Raw genomic sequence first — 23437 nt, forward strand, 5'->3', positions numbered from 1 at the left:
TGACGAACACTACACATCTATGCAGTTTCGGTGCTGCATTGAGGCCGTAGTTGACAAACTCTACACATCTGTGCAGTTTCGGTGCTGCATTGAGGCCGAAGTTGACGAACTCTACACATCTATCCAGTTTTGGTGCTATGTTGAGGTCGTAGTTGACGAACTCTACACATCTGTGCAGTTTCGGTGCTGCATTGAGGCCATAGTTGACAAACTCTACACATCTGTGCAGTTTCGGTGCTGCATTGAGGCCGAAGTTGACGAACTCTACACATCTATCCAGTTTTGGTGCTATGTTGAGGTCATAGTTGACGAACTCTACACATTTGTCCAGTTTTTGTGCTATGTCGAAGTCATAGTTGACGAACTACACATCTTTGCAATTTTAGTACTGCATTGAGGCGGTAGTTGACAAACTCTAAACACCCGTGGGGTTTTGGTGATACACCAAATAACTTTTTCTGTTGAGTATAGTATAAATCCGACATAAATAAGCTGTGGGTTACCAGAGCTGACCAGACCCTTGAGTTGTAACATAATGATCAGATTAAGAGGAAGGGGATCTAACAGCATGTATTCCCTTTTTCCTGATTTGGAAAGGCCAGTGTTAATGTTCTGTTTTAATATTTTATCAACATCTGTTCTCCTCCTTAAACTATTATCTTTTTTTTGCTTACTCCAGGAGTTTACGGAAAGTTGCAGATTCATAGTGCTTATCCCAGCAAATCATGGACACGTCTTGGGGCAGACATTGCGCCTGGAAATGAAATGTAGGTTATCTGAAGAAAAGTTTAAACACAGCATATTTGAACATCTAGATACCTGAAACAAAATACTGTACAGCCCAGCTCCATTATTAAAGGTTACTTAACTGTAAATGTAACAAGCAGAGTTATTGGGATGTGGGTGGATTTAAGTGTAAATGTTATTATTTTTAATTTTATAAGGGGAAACAAACCAGATTAATAAACTTTGCATAGAGACACGTTTAACGCAATGGAATCACTCAACATTTGCCTGTGCAGGTAACACATAGGCCTCAGTGAATGACTGAGCTGATATACTCTGCGCTGCTGTTATTTTTCTGATTTTGTTTGGCCACAGGTTGTAACTACACCCACTTCACCTCACGCTAGTCCGAGTGTACTAGGTTATGAAGAAGAAATAATAATTGCTTTGACCCTAATTAAATACACCCTGAAATTTTTTAGATCATTAACTTTCAGGGACATGGTTTAGTAAAATTAAATGTTTGGTCACATGGAAGTGAGAGGCAAGAGAAGTGATTATGTGAGAACATGCAAGGAAGAAATAGGAGAGAAGATGACATATAGAGGAGAGCTGGAAGTAGGAGAGCACACAGGTAATATACAGGAGACACATAAACACTCAAGAAGAGGACAACATTTAGAGGAGAGCTGGAAGTAGGAGAGCACACAGGTAATATACAGGAGACACATAAACACTCAAGAAGAGGACAACATTTAGAGGAGAGCTGGAAGTAGGAGAACACCCAGGTTATAGTCTGAGGAGACATAATCACTCAAGTAGAAGAGGACATGTAGAAGAGAGCTGGAAGTAGGAGAGCACACAGGTAATATACAGGAGATACATAAACACTCAAGGAGAGGACAACATATAGAGGAGAGCTGGAAGTAGGAGAGCACACAGGTAATATACAGGAGACACATAAACACTCAAGGAGAGGACAACATGTAGAGGAGAGCTGGAAGTAGGAGAACACCCAGGTTATAGCCTGAGGAGACATAAACATTCAAGTAGAAGAGGACATGTAGAAGAGAGCTGGAAGTAGAAGAGCACACAGGTAATATACAGGAGATACATAAACACTCAAGGAGAGGACAACATGTAGAGGAGAGCTGGAAGTAGGAGAACACCCAGGTTATAGCCTGAGGAGACATAAACATTCAAGTAGAAGAGGACATGTAGAAGAGAGCTGGAAGTAGGAGAGCACACAGGTAATGTACAGGACACACATAAAGACTCAATGAGAGGACAACATGTAGAGAAGAGCTGGAAGTAGGAGAACACCCAGGTTATAGCCTGAGGAGACATAAACACTCAAGTAGAAGAGGACATGTAGAATAGAGCTGGAAGTAGGAGAGCACACAGGTAATATACAGGAGATACATAAACACTCAAGGAGAGGACAACATGTAGAGGAGAGCTGGAAGTAGGAGAACACCCAGGTTATAGCCTGAGGAGACATAAACGTTCAAGTAGAAGAGGACATGTAGAAGAGAGCTGGAAGTAGGAGAGCACACAGGTAATATACAGGAGATACATAAACACTCAAGGAGAGGACAACATGTAGAGGAGAGCTGGAAGTAGGAGAACACACAGGTTATAGCCTGAGGAGACATAAACATTCAAGTAGAGGAGAACATGTATATTATATAATTTATTATATTACTATTATTATTATTATTATTATTATTTTTATTATTATATGTATAACTTTGATTAATATAGTATATCAACTTTACCTCCCTTTTGTGTTGCTGACTTAATTTCTAACTTGTACTCCATTCTACTTTACTTCCACTGATATCTTATTTGTGGCTAAATTGTGAACATTTTGCATTTAAATGCAGTGTCTACAGATTATAAGCCCTATTTATGATGCACAATATGTCTGAGGAGTGGTGGAAAATCAACTTTTGTTATGCTTCATTGTTTGTTCCGGTGCACTTAGGCTTCTGTAAAATAAAGTTGGTTTGTGGCGCAAAATGTCACCATTAGCCGGAGAGCAGGCGTTCACGCTGCCCGATTAAAGGACGCTCCCCGCTGAGGACGCAACAAAACGCATCAGTGTGTCTAGTTTTGAAGACCAGATTTAATTGTCGGAGTGAAATTAATGAAATTAGATCCATTGATGGGGGGGGGGAATCGCTCAGAGCTGGCAGAGACAGGGTGTTGCACTTTACTTTTGATGTGCTGCATTTTGCATTTCCGGATGCACTCAGCATAGACGTGCATTTCGGGCACACCTTGCCTAATGTAAAACAAAGTTTCAAACACACAAAGTGACACATGTACAAAACATAGTCTGAATGTCCCCTCAATCTCATGATTCATTTAAACCGTAAATGAGGTTAAACTGAGCAGTATATTTAGGAGTAAAACTGAAAACTTAAATTGAGTTAAAGGGGTGGATGTAAAGTGACTCGAGTTTGACTTTGATGTGATGTATACAATTTTTCACAATTCGCCTTCCCATAGGCGCACTTCCAGATTGTGAAGCCAGCTTATAGGACTAGGCACTAGAAATGTGATAGGAGGTTGTAGTTGACTTGATCTCACTGGGATGATACCTCTGGTGTTCCGTTCTGAGCGTCCGGTTTCCTGCTGTCTCTTTATGGTTCTCTATACGTTCTGTGCCTGTTTCTGCAGGAAAGTTGAGTTCGAGTGCAACTTGAGCAGAGTAAGGACGTGCACAAGTAAGTATAGCACGCCCCGGGAGATGCGGACTTGTTTAGATGTAAATATACAAGAGGTATCTTTAAACCAGTATCAACAAGGCAGTCATCATCATGAAGTTGATATTGATTACTGCTGTATCTTTAATCGGGCCACATCTATCTGTTATATATGGACTTGTGCTCATCTTATGATACAGGCAACTCAATATACACATATAAGACAGCAGTTAAACAGCTGTAGGTCAAGGCCTGATCTAAATCAGAACAACAATATTTTGGGTCATACATCATGACACAGGACAGCAAAGGGCAGCTGAGCGGCAAGTTGATTTACACTAAAGTTTTTGGGCCTGGACGTATCTGCCGATTTTGGGCGTATCATCCGCAAAATCACTCTACGCCTGTTCAGATCCGGATGATACACAACAGAACGCAGCCGCGTCCAAGTAAACATCGAACGCAAATGACACTTACTATGGCCTACGAATTCGGGAAGGCAATGGGCGGATGCACGTAGGCGATGTACAGTAAGGGCATTTCTGTGTAGCAACAGCCAAGTCAGACTCGGGTGCACAGAGAAGTATGTTGGTTTTCTGCCGTATCTCTTGCATCAGCTAGAGGTCTAGTCTAAGTCCTGAGTCCTAGTTATGTCAGTATTGTATGCTTGCTATAACATTCACTCTCTATCTGTCCTGATAGGATTGCTCTAAACGGTACAGTAGACTGGAGACCGGGAGATCAGATTGTTGTTGGCTCATCCTCGTATGAAGCTCATCAAGCTGAACTTGTCCATCTAAGAGACATATATGGGCCTATTGTTCGGATTTGGGGAAGACTTAACTACTGGCATTCAGGTCAGATAGCAAGAGATTTGAGACAATATTCCTGTTTTCATGCAATAGTTTGGTTAGTAATAACTTATTTTCTTTCTTTGTGTACCCAAGTGTATTTGATATTCTTTGTCTTGGGCAGATAGAACTATAAATTGCTGCCATGCATTATTAAATATGTGTATATGACACTTTATTACATTATTATACTATGTACAAATAGGGTAATGCAACCTTTTCAGTTACTACTAACGCTGTCAGACCATATCTGTAGGTGTAAATACATACACACCTGTACACCCATGTATGTATGTATGTGCGGCTCCCATAAGTACCACTGTTTTGGAGCAGTAGTCATTTTGACATATATCGGACTTAACATAAGTACATATTTAACTACGTACGTTTAGAGGGCAAAGTAGTAACTCTAACTGAGCCCTTATGTAAAAAGAGGCATAATATGAAAAAATATATATTTGCCTTGATTTTAAAATAACTAGATACTCCAAGGTATTCATCTATGGGTATTAGATTTTTTTTGAGACTGCTGCTTTTTTTACATAATCTTATTGGAAGCGTGTTTAATAAATTATAGAAAAATACATTTTCTGTAATGACATATGCAATTGCACTAACACATCCCAAGAGATATTCTGCTACATCTCCTGGATACGGGCTACTCACTTGCTGACACATGGGTGTGCCTAGAGACCGTGGAGCTCATTTGAGCTTTCTGGAGACCCTTATTCCATAGGTTTCTTCCAACTTTCTAAATTATGAAGCAGCGATTTTTAGCAATTTACATCAAATTAAAAAAATTGATTTTTAAAAATCTCGGAGAAACCACTGTGTAGCACTAGATGAAGAAAACACATTAATATGAATAGACTTATTGAAATAGGGTATTTATGGAACACTCTGATATTCAGACACCATTTTAAAGATGTCAGGTCTATTCCAAATGATCCTGCATTTTTTCTGTGTGTTGCCATGTGTCTGGAGTCCTCAGCAGAGTCAATTAGAATTTTATCACATTAATAAGTCACCCTACAAGAGTTGCCAGGTGTCACAGACTGCAGCAATGTTGGCACAAAGTCCTGTTACCTGTGGTCAGGTCGGATATATCATTAGAGCTAGTCTTTGTCAACACCTTGCCAGTGAAAACTATTCACATACTTTTCTAAAACTGGCACCTCGATTACCGTACAGGAGGGTCAGGTTGTGTAGATCCTGGCTGATGGTGGCAGGCACTGAAGGATCTTTATGCACTCAAGCATGGTGTCATCATTAGCGCAGGGCGCGTGTGAGGACGGTGCATCCAGTTGGGTTTGTTCAAAAATAACCTAGGCGAATTGTTGCAACCAAACAGTGGTTTATTCATCAGATGGTAAAACAGGCAGAGTAATTGCCTAGAAGCACAGCGTACACACTTGGCGGAAGTGCAGTTCCTAGTCACCACACAAGATCCAGTTACAGACCTCAAAGACACAGTCTATATAACACTGATTATATCCACGGTCATGAAGCTAATGGGGAGTGTATTAGGGCGGTAACTCGCTGGTGATTGGTGGTAATATGACCGGCTAACCTTGGAGTGTCCTCCTCTCTGCTGACTGGTGACCGTTGGTTCTCTTAGGGCTCCTAGGAGTCTGAGCCAAATTGTTGACCTGCTTACTCCTGACTGCCACCTACAGGAGATATGATTATGTTGGTGTTCCCTGCTTAACTCCATTGTTTACCCCTTTATATCCTCCAGCCACTGGGATCTATTATCACGAACATGAAGTGTGCAATCAAGCATTCCAAACAATTCTTTACTTTCCTTCCACTGATAAAGCTCCCTTTGGGTTCATAGACAAAGTTCACAACTCTATAGAGGGAGGCATATGATCTATTATCAGGAATTTAAACATGACCAGGGGAGGGCTGGCAAATTTTTACTCAGGAGGGGAGAGACTCAGCTCAGCAGCCTATTGGGAACATTTTAAAGGGAAAAAATTGCAAGTAGCCTAGTGACACAGCCCAAGGTAGCCCACTATGGGACCGGCTTGAGGGGAAGATGTCACCCTGCCCCTCAGACCAGCCAGCCCTTGAACATGACCCTGTCTTTCGACACACTTCTTCTGGCATTACCCTCTTCATTAAGTGTTTAGCAGAGCTCCTCATAGTAACTGTTGGAAATAACACTCGGTGATCATGTATGTATAACAAACAGCAGCAGTCATTGACATGGTTCTGTAGTTGGACTTCAACATCTCATTTAAACTTTCTTAGGCACTATTCACAACATAGGCGATACCTGGAGGATCCCTATGACAGCAGAGGTTGGCTTGTTGTCTCGTAACGTCCAGCTTGAGACTGATATACCCTGTTCCGGAAGAATCGTGGTTGGACAATATACAGACGATGACAGAGAAGAATACCTGGGTACAGTATTTTATGTTTTAACAATAACAGTTATTATTATTGTTTATTGTCATTGATTTGTCAGTGTTCTACAGCCCCGGACACTGGGGAAAACAGAACGTACATAAAACTGAAACATATAGGTTAGATGAAATAAATGTTGACATGAAAACAAAGGCTAACGATGGTCATGCCGGTGAGAGAGCTGACAATCTAATGAGATTACAGTTACTGTAATGTCAGAAGACTCTGATCTTTTATACAAAAATACCTTTTGTTTATTTATGAATATTCTACTGAGGAAAATACTAGAATCCTTTATGTCTATTGATTTAACGAAAAATAGAAGAACCCCAGGCTCTATTCCAGGTCAGGAGCTACTAAGCGTCTATTGCTTTAGAAAGAAAATGTGCACAAGTAAAACAATAATATAAAGTGTTTTACATACAACATAAAAAGTATCCCTTTTTGTAGGATTGTTGAGATGATTTACAGTTCATTGCTATTCAATTTTACCCATTTTGTGGGGACAGTCCTTGTCTGGGCCAATTCAATATGCATGAGGAGTATGTAGCCTATACCTTCCTTGTTGACATCATTAAGACACAGGGTAACATTAAAAGTGGGGGAGCATCGTATCTTATTGGCGCAAGTAAACTAATTGGTCTGCGATATGTACATAGATGTGCGCCCTCATTCCGCTTTTGTAAGTGCATCCTTGCAAAGAGAGATTGCTGCCTATTGTAACAATACACATTTTATCATATGTTAAAAAAATAACTCAACAGTCCTGTATACTATCCTTTCCGAACCACTCCAATAATTACAACTTTTTATTTTGTACCCTAAAATTCCTCATTGGAGTCTCATATATATGTAAATTTGTACATTTTAATTTTTACAGTGGTTTATACATGCTTTGGAATACACTTTCCCATGTACAATGCGACTAGATAGCACAAAATACTTTACATTGACGCTGATGCTAAAAAGGCTCAGAATAGTGTAGCTGAACCAGGAATGGTTCCTAAAATTCCCACTCTTCAACCCATGGGGACAGATTCAATTAACCGCGATGTACCTCGGAAACATTGCGGCTGAACATTTTCACTTTATATATGGTAAAAAGTAATGCTCACTTTTGCTCGTGTCTCTATGGGGCACAGCTATATCAACTTTAGGAGACAGTACTGGTGCTTGCTGGACATTCTTGTGCACCATAAAGCCTTCTTCACAACTATTGAACCTCTCTCCTTGAAGTTCTTGATGATCCAATAAATGGTTGATTTAGGAGCAATCTTATTAGCAGAAATATCCTTGCATGTGAAACCCTTTTTGTGCAAAGCAATGATGATTGCACGTGTCGCCTTGCAGGTAACCAAGAACAATGATTTCAAGCACCACCCTCCTTTTAAAGCTTCCAGTCTGTTACTCTAACTCTATCAGCAAGACAAAGTGATCTCCAGCCTTGTCCTCATCAACACTCTCACCTGAGTTAATGAGAAAATCACTGAAATGATGTCAGCAGATCCTTTTGTGGCAGGGCTGAAATGCAGTACAAATGTTTTTAGGATAAAGTTAATTGTCATGGCAAAGAGGGACTTTTAAATTAATTGCAATTCATCTGATCACTGTTCATGACATTCTGGGATATATATGCAAATTGCCATCATAAAAACTGAGGTATCAGATTCTGTGAAAAATAATATTTTATGTCATTCTCAAAACTTTTGGCCATGACTTTTGTTTGTTGTAGCATACGTTGCTGTTTACAGGGCAGTTTATTTATTTATCAAAAAATATAGAATATGGATTGGACTTCACAGAAATATGGCAGCAGTCAGTGAGCAATATCTAAAAAATTTTAGATACTGAGGTTCTGGTGTGGATTTTCAGGGTTGTGTGGGAAGGAGGGAGGGATTACATATGTCTGGAAAAAAAATATTCTAAAAAACATAACTAAAATTGCAGTACCAATTACGACTATACGTCAATTCAGAGGTGTTTCTTTCATACCACATGTTTATTGTGCAAAGCGGTTGGGGATAGTACGATATCAGGATACATATATGACACATAGAACGTGTATATTATATATATGGTAGGCATACTGTATATCAAAAGTGTGTCTTGGCATTTGTCAAAAATTATCAATCCCCCTGAATCCTACAGTTGTTCTGGGTAAAATTCTAAAATGTAGTCAAACAACAAAATTCATACTTTGTTTTAAATAAATTCTCATTGCAGGATCTCTAGAACTTTTTAACGTTGAAATTTCGAACTTCGGATCATCCCTGTTCCCAGCCATAAACTTTATGAACATACCACATGGCTCTTCCATGTCATCTACCAGTATTCACCACAGCTGTGGAGGTGGCATCAGGGCAGTTAACAGTACAACCATTTTATTGCATGATAATGTGATATATGACAGTGTCGGGCATGGAATACACCTGGACGGTGATAACCACATCCTCACTAATAACCTCCTCATTCTAACGAGACAACCAGATACCCAGTCAGAATGGGTGGCGAGCATCAAGATAAATTTACTCAGTCGAGCCTTCTTATCCGGTAATGCAGTGGCAGGATCGGAACGTATTGCTTATCACGTTCGAGGTCAAAGTTGTTCTACAGAAGACAGCCCTTGGCTGGGGAACGTGGCCCATTCAAGTCTTCATGGTCTTCACATTTATTGGGGCGATGGCTTTAAGAACTGTACAAGAATAACTGGATTCTTGTCTTATAAGAACTACGATTATGGTCTTGTTTTTCACTTGGAAAGTAGCGTAGTGGTAGAGAATGTGGCTCTTATCGACAATGCTGTTGGTGTTTTACCCATTGTCGCCCAAGAACCCATCGATTCTTATAACCTGAGGCAATATATTGTTATCCGCAATTCAGTAATAGTTGCGACAAGCTCTGCATTTGACTGCATAAAGGACAGAATCAAACCTTTATCCGCCAATGTCACAATGAGAGACCGAGCTCCGTTCTCCCCTTTGAGAGGACGAGTTGGCATTCTCTGGCCTACGTTTACTGCAAGACCTAGAAGATGGCCAGATTATCCATGGCACATGCTAGCAAGAGATGGAGCTGTCCCTGGTATTATGAAACTACAAGGTTAGTTTTGTTATAAGGGAGAGACTTGAAAAAACTTGATTAAAGTGGTTGGACAGCGTCACCTCATTAATTAGACGCTTCCCTATGTAGCACTTTGACCAGACCTTCCAGGACCTCCCACCTTTACCTGAAATAAGTAGCTTGAGGGCTGCATTTGACAGCTGGCAAAGAAGAGATGTTGTCAGAAAAGAGGACAGAACTGGGCAGGAGATTCAAGTTACCCAGACTGGAGAAGTTTTGTGAAAATTGTACGGGATTGGCCACGGCTAGTCCAATCAGGATCTATATTTACTCTGCATGCTCCATATTAGCAGTATGCATGCCCAGGAGAGGTTCAGTCTCCCAGCATAGACAACTCTCACCTCTGCCTGCTGCCAAAAGTGTGTAACTGTGTGTGTGTGTATGTATGTGTTTGTGTGTGTGTATGTGTGTTTGTGTGTTTATGTGTATGTGTGTGTGTTTATGTGTATGTGTGTGTGTGTGTGTATATATGTGTGTATGTATGTGTGTGTGTGTATGTGTGTGTATGTGTATGAGATAGGGTAATTTCTTTATTTGTTGAAAGTCTTCTGCTTAACTGTCTGTAAATCATTTGTTCTGTGTATGAGTGCATGAAATAAGCCAGTGATAATGTTTAAAGCCCATATATAATGGCACATCCCAAGCTGTGTTCTATAGTGTTTTTAAAATAAGCACATTTTATACAAAATTGAAGTATGTCACAGTTTTATTTGTTCCAAGCTTTGCCATTTTTACCAGGACTATATGATCGATTTGAACTAGTTCATTTACTGTATGCAAATTGCATTTATATAGAAGACTCACCATGACAGGCAGCCAATGACATTCCATTAGATTTAACTAGTGAAAGAACATTTCCACTTTTAGATTTATCCTCTTGAAGATAAAATACCTCCCTTCTCTGCCAATAGCTGTATGGAGCAGGGCTCTTACCCAGTGACCCACCTACCTATATACTGCGAGTACCATTTGGTCCTTTAGAAAGGAGACGTGTGTTACCACGCTGGTAATATTGCTTATAATAAGCACAATGATGGAGCAACGTGGCACAGCGGCCATGAAAGTACAGTCTACAGCAACCACTTTGGCAAATGGCATATTTCCTGTCTGTCCTGTTCTTAGACGTCATTCAATCAAGACCTTTAATTCACAATAACATACCCATATAGAGTTTTTGTTTGATCCCATCAGATGTTACGTTTTCTGGATTTCAGAGGAGCTGTTACAGCGATGACACCGACACGTGTATTATGACTAATCCAGAAAACATGGCTATACCGTGCCCAATAACAACGGAGAGGATCAAAATGTTTCACGTTCGGCATGAAAACATCTTCTACTTCCATCCCCCACACAGGTAGGACATAACACGCTCGTTTCATTTAGAATATAGCCACATTTTTGTTACGATACTCTTAACATTATCAATTAAGTGGCATATTTACTATGTTTTTGCAACAGAAATGATGCTTTTGACATTTTTTGGCCAGTTGATAAATCTGCGAAGCTGAAAATATTCATCAAACGATTTTGTTTCACACACAACAAATTCAATTATAATTGTGTAAAACGAACGTAACATTGGGTTGAATTATTTTGATTGAACATTTTTTTATTTCTAGTATAATTCTGATTTCACTTTGATTGTGATGTTGCTGGATGATATGCTGTAACTTTAAAATATGCAGATAATTTTTTTTTATACATATCACCAAAGAATGGATGAGTCCTAAAGATGACAATGTCAAGTGTACAATTGATCTTGATTATTTCACTGAAAAGCCCAGGACCAATATTAAGTAAACAATTCTGCTAGAACCTTTGGGTTCCATTGGTTTACTGACATTTTTTTTGCTTTCGCAACAGAACTCTAGAATGTCCGCTATCGTTAGAATGTTCTGGGGCACGGACAGCGCTCTTTAAAGACCTGGACGGCACTGCTTTGGGTTTCAGTCCTCCCGTTACTGTCTTCCCAAAGTCAGGACTTCATACCGTGAATCCCTGCTTCAACATGGGTAAGCAAAGGTGTAATAGAAAATAATATAAATGGGCTTTTCCTATCAACAGGAATTTTCTGTATATATTTTTTTTTTTATATTTTTTTATTTTCAATGGTCAGTCAAGAAAATACAGGCAGCAAAATAATAATACTGTGTAACATACACAGTGAAATCACAACAGTTATTGTGGTATATTGCATAGTTTCTGTATATTTTTAATCGTAGATTCCACAAACAAATAGACACAGTGGAGTTAATGGTGCATTATTTGTTTGGTGGCTTCAATCTCCTACTTTTGCACTATTTTTGAAGGAAGGTGCCAGGATCTACCCATTTGGAGGTAATGGAAAGCTCGCCTCTCCTGGTGGGCGGTGGCCAAATCAGGTTGTTCCTATTTAAATGCCAGCTGGGTGCACTCATGGGTGCACCCCTGGGTGCACTGTGTTGTACCCGCATGCAAAAAGATCTAGGAGTAGATTATCAAACCTTCTCAAAAAGGAAAAATGGAGGTGTTGCCCTTAGCAACCAATCATATTCTAGCTATTATTTTCCTGAATGTACTAATTAAGTGATAGCTAGAATCTGATTGGTTGCCATGGACAACACCTCCACTTTTCCTTTTCAAAAGATTTAATAAATCTACCCCCTTGTTTTTTGAGAAAATCGTTAAGAAATCAGAAAATAAAGGTGGATTTAAAGGGTGTTGTCTGGTTTCAATGAAGTTCTGCTGTAGCTCCTACTAAATATTCAATTGCTCTTATGAGAGAAAGGTACTGGCCGGGCTAGATCTGGTTTTATGGAAGCTTGGTGCCCTCTTTATCACAATGTTCCGACTTCTCCAGCATTAAATCTATTCCTGGTCACCGCATGTAAAACACACTTATAAGACACACATATTAAGGTGCTTTCGGTATGCTCATTAAAAAGCAAAGGTTTGAATAGAACCTCTACATTGAACATACTTATACTGTTATATTATTATACTGTTATATTATTATACTGTTATATTATTAAACTTTTATGTTAGTATTATACTGTTATATTATTATACTGTTATATTATTATACTGTTATATTATTAAACTGTTATGTTAGTATTATACTTCAAGACTTCTTACTATGAAATTATACTGACGATTGTATTTATTTTATTTAATATGAAATTTAAAATACTAATGTGTGATTTCAGTACTGAGTAAGGTGAAATACACACATGGGGCCTGATTCATTAAGGTTCTTAAATGAAGAGGTATCTTATTTCAGTCTCCTGGACAAAACCATGTTACAATGCAAGGGGTGCAAACTAGTTTTCTGTTTTGCACATAAGTTAAATACTGACTGTTTTTTCATGTAGTACACAAATATCAACTTTAAATTTCAGTGTACACATAAGCTATCAAGTATTTGTGTGTTACATGAAAAAACAGTCAGTATTAAACTTATGTGCAAAACAGAATACTAATTTGCACCCCTTGCATTGTAACATGGTTTTGTCCAGGAGACTGAAATAAGATACCTCTTCACTTAAGAACCTTAATGAATCAGGCCTATAGATCCTAATTCATTAAGGAGCGTAAGTGCCGATACGTGACATATTTTGCGTAAAATTGCAAAGGACCATTAATACAGCCTATGACTTCATGGGCGTAATGAGGATGAGAAGGGGCGTTTGCACGTAGTCAGTGTACAGTAAGGGCGTGCACACAGCAGCGTCCGATTCAAGCTTTGGGCATCTCTAAGGTACGTGACTTTAAGTCGTATCACTTGCGCCAGCTACAGGTCTGGTGCAAGTGCCAATTACTAGTGAAGACATTATGTTCGTTTTGCGTTTGTTAATGAATCAGGCCCATAGTCTATAAAAAATCTTTCCAATTCTTTTTCCCTGAATTCTTTTCAGAATACTAGAAATCAATGCTTCCCTTGTCCGTTGCTACGAGAACTTCAAACAGCATATTTGTAATCTTCTTTTATTTGCTGCGTGCCTCTATTCTTCAGAACTGACAGGTTGCCAGAGCTACAAACACAACTGGAAGGCTGACAGAAAACGTGTCTGCCTAAATCTAAGCTTGAATATGCCATTTTCTTGTAGCCAGAGGGGAAATCTCATTTTCTTTCCTAAGCAATTATGGGCCTCAAAGACTGAAACTAGGTATATGTCTCTTTAATTATTAAGTTGGGATTTATTTTCCAGATTTCAACCAGTGAGATGCTGGGTGCTACAGCTTTCTAACATAAAATTCACCACTGGTAAAAAATATGCTCTGTGAGGATTTCTTACATGTTTACAATTTGCTGAGGGGACAGAGGTGGGCGGGCCGCTGGGTCAGACGGCTATGAGGGCCGGAGGGTAGGCCCGCCGGCCGCCCCCCGGATGAAAAAAAACATAGTTTTCCCCCCGCAGACGCATCTGATGACATCAGATGCGGCCGTGTCAGCGCACAGGCGGCCGCATCACATGACAGGGGATGCGGCCGCATCATGACGCGGCCGAATCCCCTGTCATATGATGCGGCCGCCTGTGTGCCCCCCGGCCATCCCTCTCCCAGCCCGCGCCTGTGAGGGGACATCATAAAAATTTGCATTGCATTTTTACATTTTACCAATGATAAGTAAGGGCCACTCTAGAGCTCTTGTAGAACCTCAAATATCCAGACTCCAGATTTGCAAGTCTGAAGGCCTAGTTGGCCTAAGACAATTGACCTTTATGCCCAAAGGTATCGGTAGTGGGCTTGGATATTACACTTTGCCCTATGCAACAGAAATGTTAAAATCACACTCTTAAAAGCCCCATGAACCCATGCCACAAACTGTCATTAACAATTAAGTGAACATCAACGGGAATACTGTTAATTTCTCTACCTCTCTATCTTGTGTCTGATGATCTGCTCCTAGGAATGAGCTCTGCACAGTTTGGCTTCCTGTCTTTATAAGGCTTCAAATCCCTTACTATTCACAGTGACATCATGGGGTATATTTACTAAGCTGCGGGTTTGAAAAGGTTGAGATGTTGCCTATAGCAACCAATCAGATTCCACCTATCATGAATTTAGTACATACTACAAAATGACATCTGATTGGTTGCTATAGGCAACATCTCCACTTTTTCAAACCCGCAGTTTAGTAATTAAATCCCCATGTCTCGAAATACTAGCTAAAGTCGCGGCTTTTGCCGGGTTTGAATCTTCAAAAACAGTCAGTATTTATCTTATGTGCAAAACAGAATACTAATTTGCACCCCTTGCATTGTAACATGGTTTTGTCCAGGAGACTGAAATAAGAAGTTTCTTAAGTTAAGATCCTTAATGATTCAGGCCCGAGGTTCTTAGTGCACATTTTGAACAGACTGTGGATACCCATCTACCACGTCAAGGTGGCCTCATTCAGATGGGTACCTACACTAACAATTTATAATTTTGTAACTTAGCTTATTTAGTGCCTCTAAACTACAAGTAGTACTGTAGAAACCAGGCTATGCTGCTCTGATTATAAACACCTATGAATGGATGAGTGGGGTGCTGGGTCAAGAAGATGGGAGTCACATACTTCAAAACTCCCTTGTTTCCATATATATTAAAAGGAGCTGTAACTGAAATGAAATGACGTAAGTTAGAAGATGATTTTTTAAGTATCAGGGTTGATTTAATCCTTAATGTAATGAAGACTTGTGCAATATGCTTCTAATTGTTCTGGTAATAGAGAAGAAGTCTATAGAACAAGCAATGGTCATTGTTGGCAGAAGTGGAATGAAGTTAGACAAGCCGAGGTCAGTATACAGGTGACAAAGCAGAGACGATGTCAAGGACAAGATGGTCCAGGACACAGGTAACAATAGTAGAAGTAGCAAGGCGAGAACAGAGGTATAAGACATATTTGTCTGCTTTTTGGACATCCCTTCTGGTATCTCCTGAGGTGCAAGTGTGGGGCACGAGTTGCATCTTTTGAGGCCATACTCAACCTGCTGCCCAATGACACATCGTCACACAGCAGGAATGGAGTCACGGTTACGTAATCCATATAATCCGATCCTGCCCACAGGGCATGGCATCATGATACAAACTGATTATGTTATTCGATATAAAGTTAGTTTAGTGAATTTCTGCAGAGTCCTCACTAACATAACAAAGGTTTAGTGTATATATGTGTTACATACCAGATCCACTATTCTGACTGTGATCTCTCTCTCTTCCAGCATTGCATTTTCTTTATTTTGCGATATATAAAATAAATTGAGGCAAACTAAAATAATACATAATCAGTATAATAAATCAGTATAAACAATTTAAATATATACTTGACAATTGATCATTACATACATATTTATTAAATAAAAAACAATAATTTAAAGTTCAGACATCTGACTGTGCTTTTGAGACTTCAAGGGCACGGAACATGAAAGTTATTCCCACTATTGAAATTCAAGCGTATGTCAAGATGCATTTCAACTTGAATCTGGGTGTTAGTACGCTCTGCCTAAACCATACTTGCGTTATGTAGACACACAAAACAGACTGCAGTATGTGTACAAGCGTGTGTTCAATAGAAGGCCACAATAGAACTTACGAGAAAAACCGTACTTGATTTGGTTATAATCAACTTCGTCATGCCATCAGTCCACCCTTACCGTATGTGACCTACATTAGTCCGCTCCTTCCCTCTCCCATTCTGCCTCTCAAGTCTTAGGTAGTTGCAATTGTTATTTGCGTTCGAACATGAATTATTATTATTTTTATTATTAATTTTTATTTATAGGGCGCCACAAAGTATCCGTAGCGCCGTACATGGACAAACAATGGCACAGTACAAGGTGAAACAGCACAGTACAAGTAACAGTAAGCACTATAACTCTGGGGGCTCAGGCACAGCATGAAAGAGAGGGAGGGAGGGGAAAAGTGAGTATAGGCAGGTAACTATGGCCCAAGAGGGTGGGCACGGATGACAGGTTGAGAGTCACTGAGGGGAGCGAAGAGAAGCGAGAGGAGCCAGAGGGCAGAGGGACTGAGAGGAGGTGAGCTGAGTAGCTGGAGAGCGCAGTTAAAAGTGATGGAAACAGAAGGTAGGAGAGCCCTGCTCAAAGGATCGAACAATCTAAAGGGAGGGGAAGACAGACAGACACATGGATGAGACGGAGAGACGGGAGAAACGGAGACGGAGTTGAGGAAGGGGGAGAAGGGAAGAAGGGATGAGAAAGAGAGGTAGCCGACCGGTGGGAGTTTAGGCATGAGACTGGAAGGCTTTAAGGAAAAGGTGGGTTTTTAATGTTCGTTTGAAAGAGGACAGATTAGGGGAAGTTCTGATGGAGCGGGGGAGCTTGTTCCAATGGAGGGGAGCGGCGCGGGAGAAGTCTTGGATACGTGCGTGAGAGGAGGTAATCAGAGGGGAAGAGAGGCGACGATCGTTGGACGATCGCAGTGAGCGGGAGGGAGTGTGAATAGAGATAAGGTTAGAGATGTAGGGAGCAGTGGAGTTGGCGAGGGCCTTGTAAGTCAGAGTGAGGAGCTTTAAAAGGATTCTGTAGGGGAAGGGGAGCCAGTGAAGGGCTTGGTAGAGTGGGGATACAGAGGTGGAACGGCGAGAGAGGAAAATAAGCCTAGCAGCGGCGTTAAGTACAGATCTAAGGGGAGCGAGATGAGAGAGTGGGAGGCCGATAAGGAGAAGGTTGCAGTAGTCCAAGCGGGAGATAATCAGAGAGTGGACGAGAGATTTGGTGGCATCCTGGGAGAGGAAGGGCCGAATGCGGGCAATGTTGCGAAGCTGGAAACGGCAGGATTTGGCGAGAGAGTGAATGTGAGGGGCAAAGGAGAGAGAGGAGTCGAGGATGACACCTAGGCAGCGGAGTTGGTGAACAGGGGAGATAGATGAGTTGTCAACAGTGATGGAGAGGTCAGAGGGGAAGGAGGTACGAGAGGGAGGAAAGACAATGAGTTCAGTTTTAGCAAGATTGAGTTTAAGAAATCTAGAGGACATCCAGGAGGAGATGGCAGAGAGACATGCGGATATCCTGGAGAGAAGGGAGGGAGAGAGATCAGGAGAGGAAAGGTAGAGTTGAGTGTCATCAGCATAAAGGTGGTACTTGAGGCCGAAGGAGCTGATGAGTGCACCCAGAGAAGAGGTGTATAGTGAGAATAGTAAGGGTCCAAGGACAGAGCCCTGAGGGACCCCGACTGGAAGGGAGGAAGAGGGGAAGAGAGAATCAGAGGTGGAAACAGCGAAGGAACGTTCGGCAAGGTAAGAGGTGAACCAGGAGAGGACGGTACCTGAGAGGCCAATGGACTGAAGGGTGTGAAGCAGGAGGGGGTGGTCAATGGTGTCAAAGGCCGCTGAGAGGTCGAGGAGAATCAGGAGGGAGTAGTGGCCCATGGCTTTAGCCGAGAGGAGATCATTCGTAACTTGAGCCAGGGCAGTTTCAGTGGAATGGAGGGGGCGGAAGCCTGATTGAAGAGGGTCAAGGAGGGAGTGTTCAGAGAGGTAGGTGGAGAGACGGTTGCAGACAAGTCTCTCGAGTATTTTGGAGGCAAATGGGAGAAGGGAAATGGGGCGGTAATTAGAGAGTGAGGTGGGGTCAAGGTTGGGTTTCTTGAGAATGGGTGAGACGAGAGCATGTTTAAAGGCGGAGGGGAAGATGCCGGTGGAGAGGGACAGATTAAAGAGGTGAGCAAGGTGGGAGCAGGTGGAGGCGGAAAGGGAGCGAAGAAGGTGAGAAGGGATGGGGTCCTGGGGGCAGGTAGAAGGGGGGGAAGAAGAAATGATAGAGTGGACTTCCTCACCCGAGGTGGGGAGGAAGGAGAGAAGGAGTTGGTGGCTGGGGGAAGAGGGGGGGAGAGTGGAGGGGGGAGGAAGGGCAAAAGGGGGGGTGGCGGAAGAGTGGGTGGAGGAGGAGATTTCAAGTATGATGGCCGCGATTTTAGAGGAGAAAAAGGAGGTGAAGTCAGTGGCAGATAAGGAGGAAGGGAGGGGGGGGAGGGGGGGCGAGACAGGAGAGTGTTAAAGGTAGCGAAGAGGCGGCGGGGGTTGGAGGACTGGGAGGAGATGAGGGATTTAAAGAAGGATTGCTTAGCGAGCGAGAGGGCAGAGCTGTAGGAGGAGAGGATAAACTTGAAGTGGAGGAAATCAGCCAGGGAGCGAGATTTTCTCCAGTGGCGTTCGGCAGTACGAGAGCATTTTTGGAGGAAACGGGTAAGTTTGGAGTGCCAGGGTTGGGGATTGGAGCAGCGAAGGTTGATGGGCTGGGCAGGGGCAACCGCATCAAGGGCGGAGGAGAGGGTTTGGTTATAGAGGGAGGCCGCCTGATTAGGGCAGGACAGGGTGGAAAGGGGAGAGAGGAGAGTATCGAGAGAAGAGGATAGAATAGCAGGATCAAGGGTGTCGAGATCTCGCCTGGACCGGGTAGATTTGGGTGGGGGGAGGGGTGCAGGAGTAGAGGAGAGAGAGAATGAGAGGAGATGGTGGTCCGAGAGTGGAAAGGGGGAGATAGAGAAGTCGGACAGACTGCAACGGTGGGAGAAGACAAGGTCAAGGGAGTGACCAAGGCAGTGGGTAGAAGAGGAGGTCCATTTGGAGAGGCCAAGGGAGGAAGAAAGGGCAAGGAGTTTGACGGAAGCAGGGTCGTGGGGTTGTCAATAGGGATATTGAAGTCGCCAAGGATAATGGAGGGGATGTCAGAGGAAAGGTGGTGTGGGAGCCAGGCAGCAAAGTTGTCAAGGAAAAGGGAGGAGGGCCCAGGGGGACGGTATATGACAGAGACGCGGAGATGGATGGGGTATAAGAGACGGATAGAGTGGACTTCAAAAGAGGAGAAGGAGAGGGAGGGTTCAGGAGGAATGATTCTGAAAGTACAGGTGGAGGATAGGAAAATGCCCACTCCACCGCCTGGGCGGTCCCCAGGTCTGGCGGAGTGGGTGAAGGAGAGGCCGCCATAGGAGAGAGCGGCAGGGGAGGCAGTGTCGGAATCGGTGAGCCAGGTTTCGGTAATGGCAAGCAGGTTAAGAGAGTTAGATAAGAAGAGGTCATGGATAGAGGGGAGTTTGTTGCGGACGGATCTAGCATTCCAGAGGGCACAGGAGAAAGGGAGGGAGGGGAGAGGGGAGATGCAATTGCGTTGGGGTAAGGTCCGTTTCTGGGCATGCGGAGAGCTATTTCCCACAAAATACTCTACACCAGTGGTTCCCAAACTTTCTCAGTTCGAGGCACCCTTAGGGTCACCATAATCTTTCCAAGGCACCCCTAAGCCAAAGTCCCGTTTTTTAAGTAGTTGGGTCAAAATGACATAAGATGTATTTAGGCCCCTTCACCATCACATTATGCCTCTTCATCGTATCACTGTGCCCCTTCATCATATCACTGTGCCCCTTCACCATATTACTCTGTCCCTCTCTTCGCCATCTCACACTGTGTCCCCCTCTTCGCCATCTCACACTCTGTGTCCCCTTCTTCGCCATCTCTCTCTTTCCCCCTTCAGCGTGTCTCTCTCTGCCCCCCTTCAGCGTCTCTATCTGTCCCCTTCAGCGTGTCTCTCTGCCCCTTTCAGCGTGTCTCTCTGTGCCCTCCTTCACCCTCCTTTATTTACCTTCTTTCCTGACGTCCTCTCTGCTGCTGCTCCTCACTGAGGCTGATGGACGTGATGACATCAAGCTTGGCAGTCAGTGAGGAGGAGGATCCGGCGCTGGATGATTGTTTGTTTTTTTTCCTCTTCTTTTTATTGCTAGGGCGATCGCGGCACCCCAGTAATATCGCTGCCGCGGCACTCCAGGGAGCCGCGGCGCACACTTTGGGAACCGCTGCTCTACACAAATAGCAATACGTTTTTTTTATGAACCAGACCCTTAATGAGTAATCTACTTTCACATAGGGTTGTATTCACTGAAGAAGCACATGCTAGGGCAGTGTTGTTTAGTGGGCATTTATGTTTGTTATGTTATGGAAGTTTTTATTTATTTTACGTTTGGACCACAAAACACGTCGCCCGTATGACCTAACCTGCCCCTGCTGTCAGTTGCTGTCTGACAGCTCTGCCCATGATTTTTTTTTTTTTTTGCGGCGGTGCGGGGGGGTCGGGGGGGTTTGCGGGCAGGTTCTGGGCTGCTCCTCCTCGTTGGTGGGGGGAGCAGGGTAGCAAAAAAAAAAAAGAGATTTACTCACCTGATCGCGGCCGCGCCGGCGTCCCTCCTTCCTCTCTGCACTGTTAATGCTGAATGACAGGCGTGACGTCATCAAGTCACGCCTGTCATTCAGTGAGGAGCAGCGCGGAGAGGAAGCAAAAAGAGAGAAGACAGAAGAGAGGAGAAGAAAAGAAAAGCTAATAGAAAGGTAAGTGAAGAAAGGGAATTAAGCAGAAAGGCAAACTATGAGGAAAAAGGAGATGAGGGACGCACAGTAAGGAATAAGGGGAGAGAGGCACAGTAAGGAATAAGGGGAGAGAGGCACAGTAAGGAATAAGGGGAGAGAGGCACAGTAAGGAATAAGGGGAGAGAGGCACAGTAAGAAAAAGAGGAGTGAGGCACAGTAAGGAAAAGGGGGAGAGAGGCACAGTAAGGAATAAGGGGAGAGAGGCACAGTAAGGAATAAGGGGAAAGAGGCACAGTAAGGAATAAGGGGAGCGAGGCACAGTAAGGAAAAAGGGGAGAGAGGCACAGTAAGGAATAAGGGGAGAGAGGCACAGTCAGGAATAAGGGGAGAAAGGCACAGTAAGGAATAAGGGGAGAGAGGCACAGTAAGGAATAAAGGGAGAGAGGCACAGTAAGGAATAAGGGGAGAGAGGCACAGTAAGGAATAAGGGGAGAGAGGCACAGTCAGGAATAAGGGGAGAAAGGCACAGTAAGGAATAAGGGGAGAGAGGCACAGTCAGGAATAAGGGGAGAGAGGCACAGTCAGGAATAAGGGGAGAAAGGCACAGTAAGGAATAAGGGGAGAGAGGCACAGTAAGGAATAAAGGGAGAGAGGCACAGTAAGGAATAAGGGGAGAGAGGCACAGTAAGGAATAAGGGGAGAGAGGCACAGTCAGGAATAAGGGGAGAAAGGCACAGTAAGGAATAAGGGGAGAGAGGCACAGTCAGGAATAAGGGGAGAAAGGCACAGTAAGGAATAAGGGGAGAGAGGCACAGTAAGGAATAAAAGGAGAGAGGCACAGTAAGGAATAAGGGGAGAGAGGCACAGTAAGGAAAAAGGGGGGGCACAGCATGAGAAAAAAGGGGGAGGCACAGATTGAGGAAAAATGGGGAAACAGGTACAGTATGAGGAAAAAGTGTGGGAGAGAGGCACAGTATATAGAAAAAGATGGGGTAGTTTGGGGGTGAGTTTGGGGAGAATGAGGTCTCTATTAAATGTGCCTATGAATTATTTAATGGCAGTGACAGGTTCGGGAAATAGGTATATTTCTGAAATGCAAATACTATTAATTTATTGCTGGGGCTGTTTGTAGGGAGGGAAATAGGTTTATTTATTTAATATGAATACTATTATTTTAATGTTGGGGCTGGAGGAAGGCTTAATTATTAATCATGGGTGGTATTGATTTAACGCCGGGGCTGGCTGTAATTTTCTAAATGTCCCCATTTTTTTTCCAAATAGGTCCTCCAACATTCCAGGATCCAGACAAGCCGCAACTAAGGAAACCTGCAGCACAGGTGGTGAAAGGGAGAAGAACAGGTAGGAGAGAGCAGCAGAGTCTGTGAAACATTGTTATTCTAGTGGGACAATCCTAATTTTTGGTGACCGTTCAATGGTGTACACAACAATGCAGGTCGTTTTGTCTGTAAGAGGGTGCATCAACACACCCATTAGCAATTTTGAATAAATATTGAATAAAATTGTAGTACATTATATATATATATAAATATATATATATATATTAGTCAAAATTGGCGTTATGTTATCAATGTTTATTTTTTATGTTAGTTTTAATGTGCGGTATCATTGCTAGTTTTAATGTGTGGTGTCAATACCAATTTTAATGTGGTGTTTTGATGATTGTTTTAATGTACAGTATTTTAGTTTGTGGAAACAATGATTTTTCTTAACCTAGGAGAGCTGTAAGTGTCATACTGTGGGCTGTAGGTGATGTAATGCAGGATGTGTCAATATGCCCTTAATTTTAGATCTTAGGGGCCCCCTGTCTTAAGTGCCCCGGGCCCCCCAAAGCCTTAATCCAGCTCTGCTCATTATGGTCCAGATATGAGCTGCTATCGGCTTTGGTGACAAGAAAAAAGTGTTGTCATCATTATTTAATGCCACAAATGGCAAAAAGACTGCACCATGAACTATTGTAAGATGCACAGGTGGTTTTAGAATCCTGATGAGGCAGTTGGCTTATTATTATTCTTTTTGCGAAATTTCTCTTTTGATTTTTTGTGACCTTTATGGCATTCGCGGGACAGAAATCATATGAACTATCGTGGTATTTATTTATATTCCACATAGATAATTCTCTTTTCTAAAACATCCGTGACAATATCCGTAACATAATTCTTCAAAGTAACAAGTCACCTTGGATCTGACCTCTGCTACCAAATCTGAGGTTTTGACTTATATTTTGGGTTCCCGGAGTCTTATTTTATCTCTCTTCCCACAAGAGGAAGCTCTTCAAAGGCTCCAAAATTAGACACAAGAGAAGCTCCGAAAATGAT

The 23437-nt window shown here is 42.5% G+C and overlaps 1 protein-coding gene across 1 annotated transcript in view; it reads left to right on the forward strand.

The window, feature by feature from the left end:
- The window catches only part of LOC142143087 (fibrocystin-like), a 164239-nt gene that overhangs the window by 26078 nt on the left and 114724 nt on the right, over positions 1-23437 (forward strand). The window contains exons 5-10 of the mRNA XM_075200802.1: positions 680-767; positions 4140-4294; positions 6545-6697; positions 8924-9799; positions 11012-11177; positions 11687-11835. Of these exons, the coding sequence (XP_075056903.1) occupies positions 680-767; positions 4140-4294; positions 6545-6697; positions 8924-9799; positions 11012-11177; positions 11687-11835 (1587 nt within the window). The remainder of the gene's footprint in view (positions 1-679; positions 768-4139; positions 4295-6544; positions 6698-8923; positions 9800-11011; positions 11178-11686; positions 11836-23437) is intronic.

The sequence above is a fragment of the Mixophyes fleayi genome, chromosome 3 (assembly GCF_038048845.1).
Source record: "Mixophyes fleayi isolate aMixFle1 chromosome 3, aMixFle1.hap1, whole genome shotgun sequence".
NCBI lineage: Eukaryota > Metazoa > Chordata > Amphibia > Anura > Limnodynastidae > Mixophyes > Mixophyes fleayi.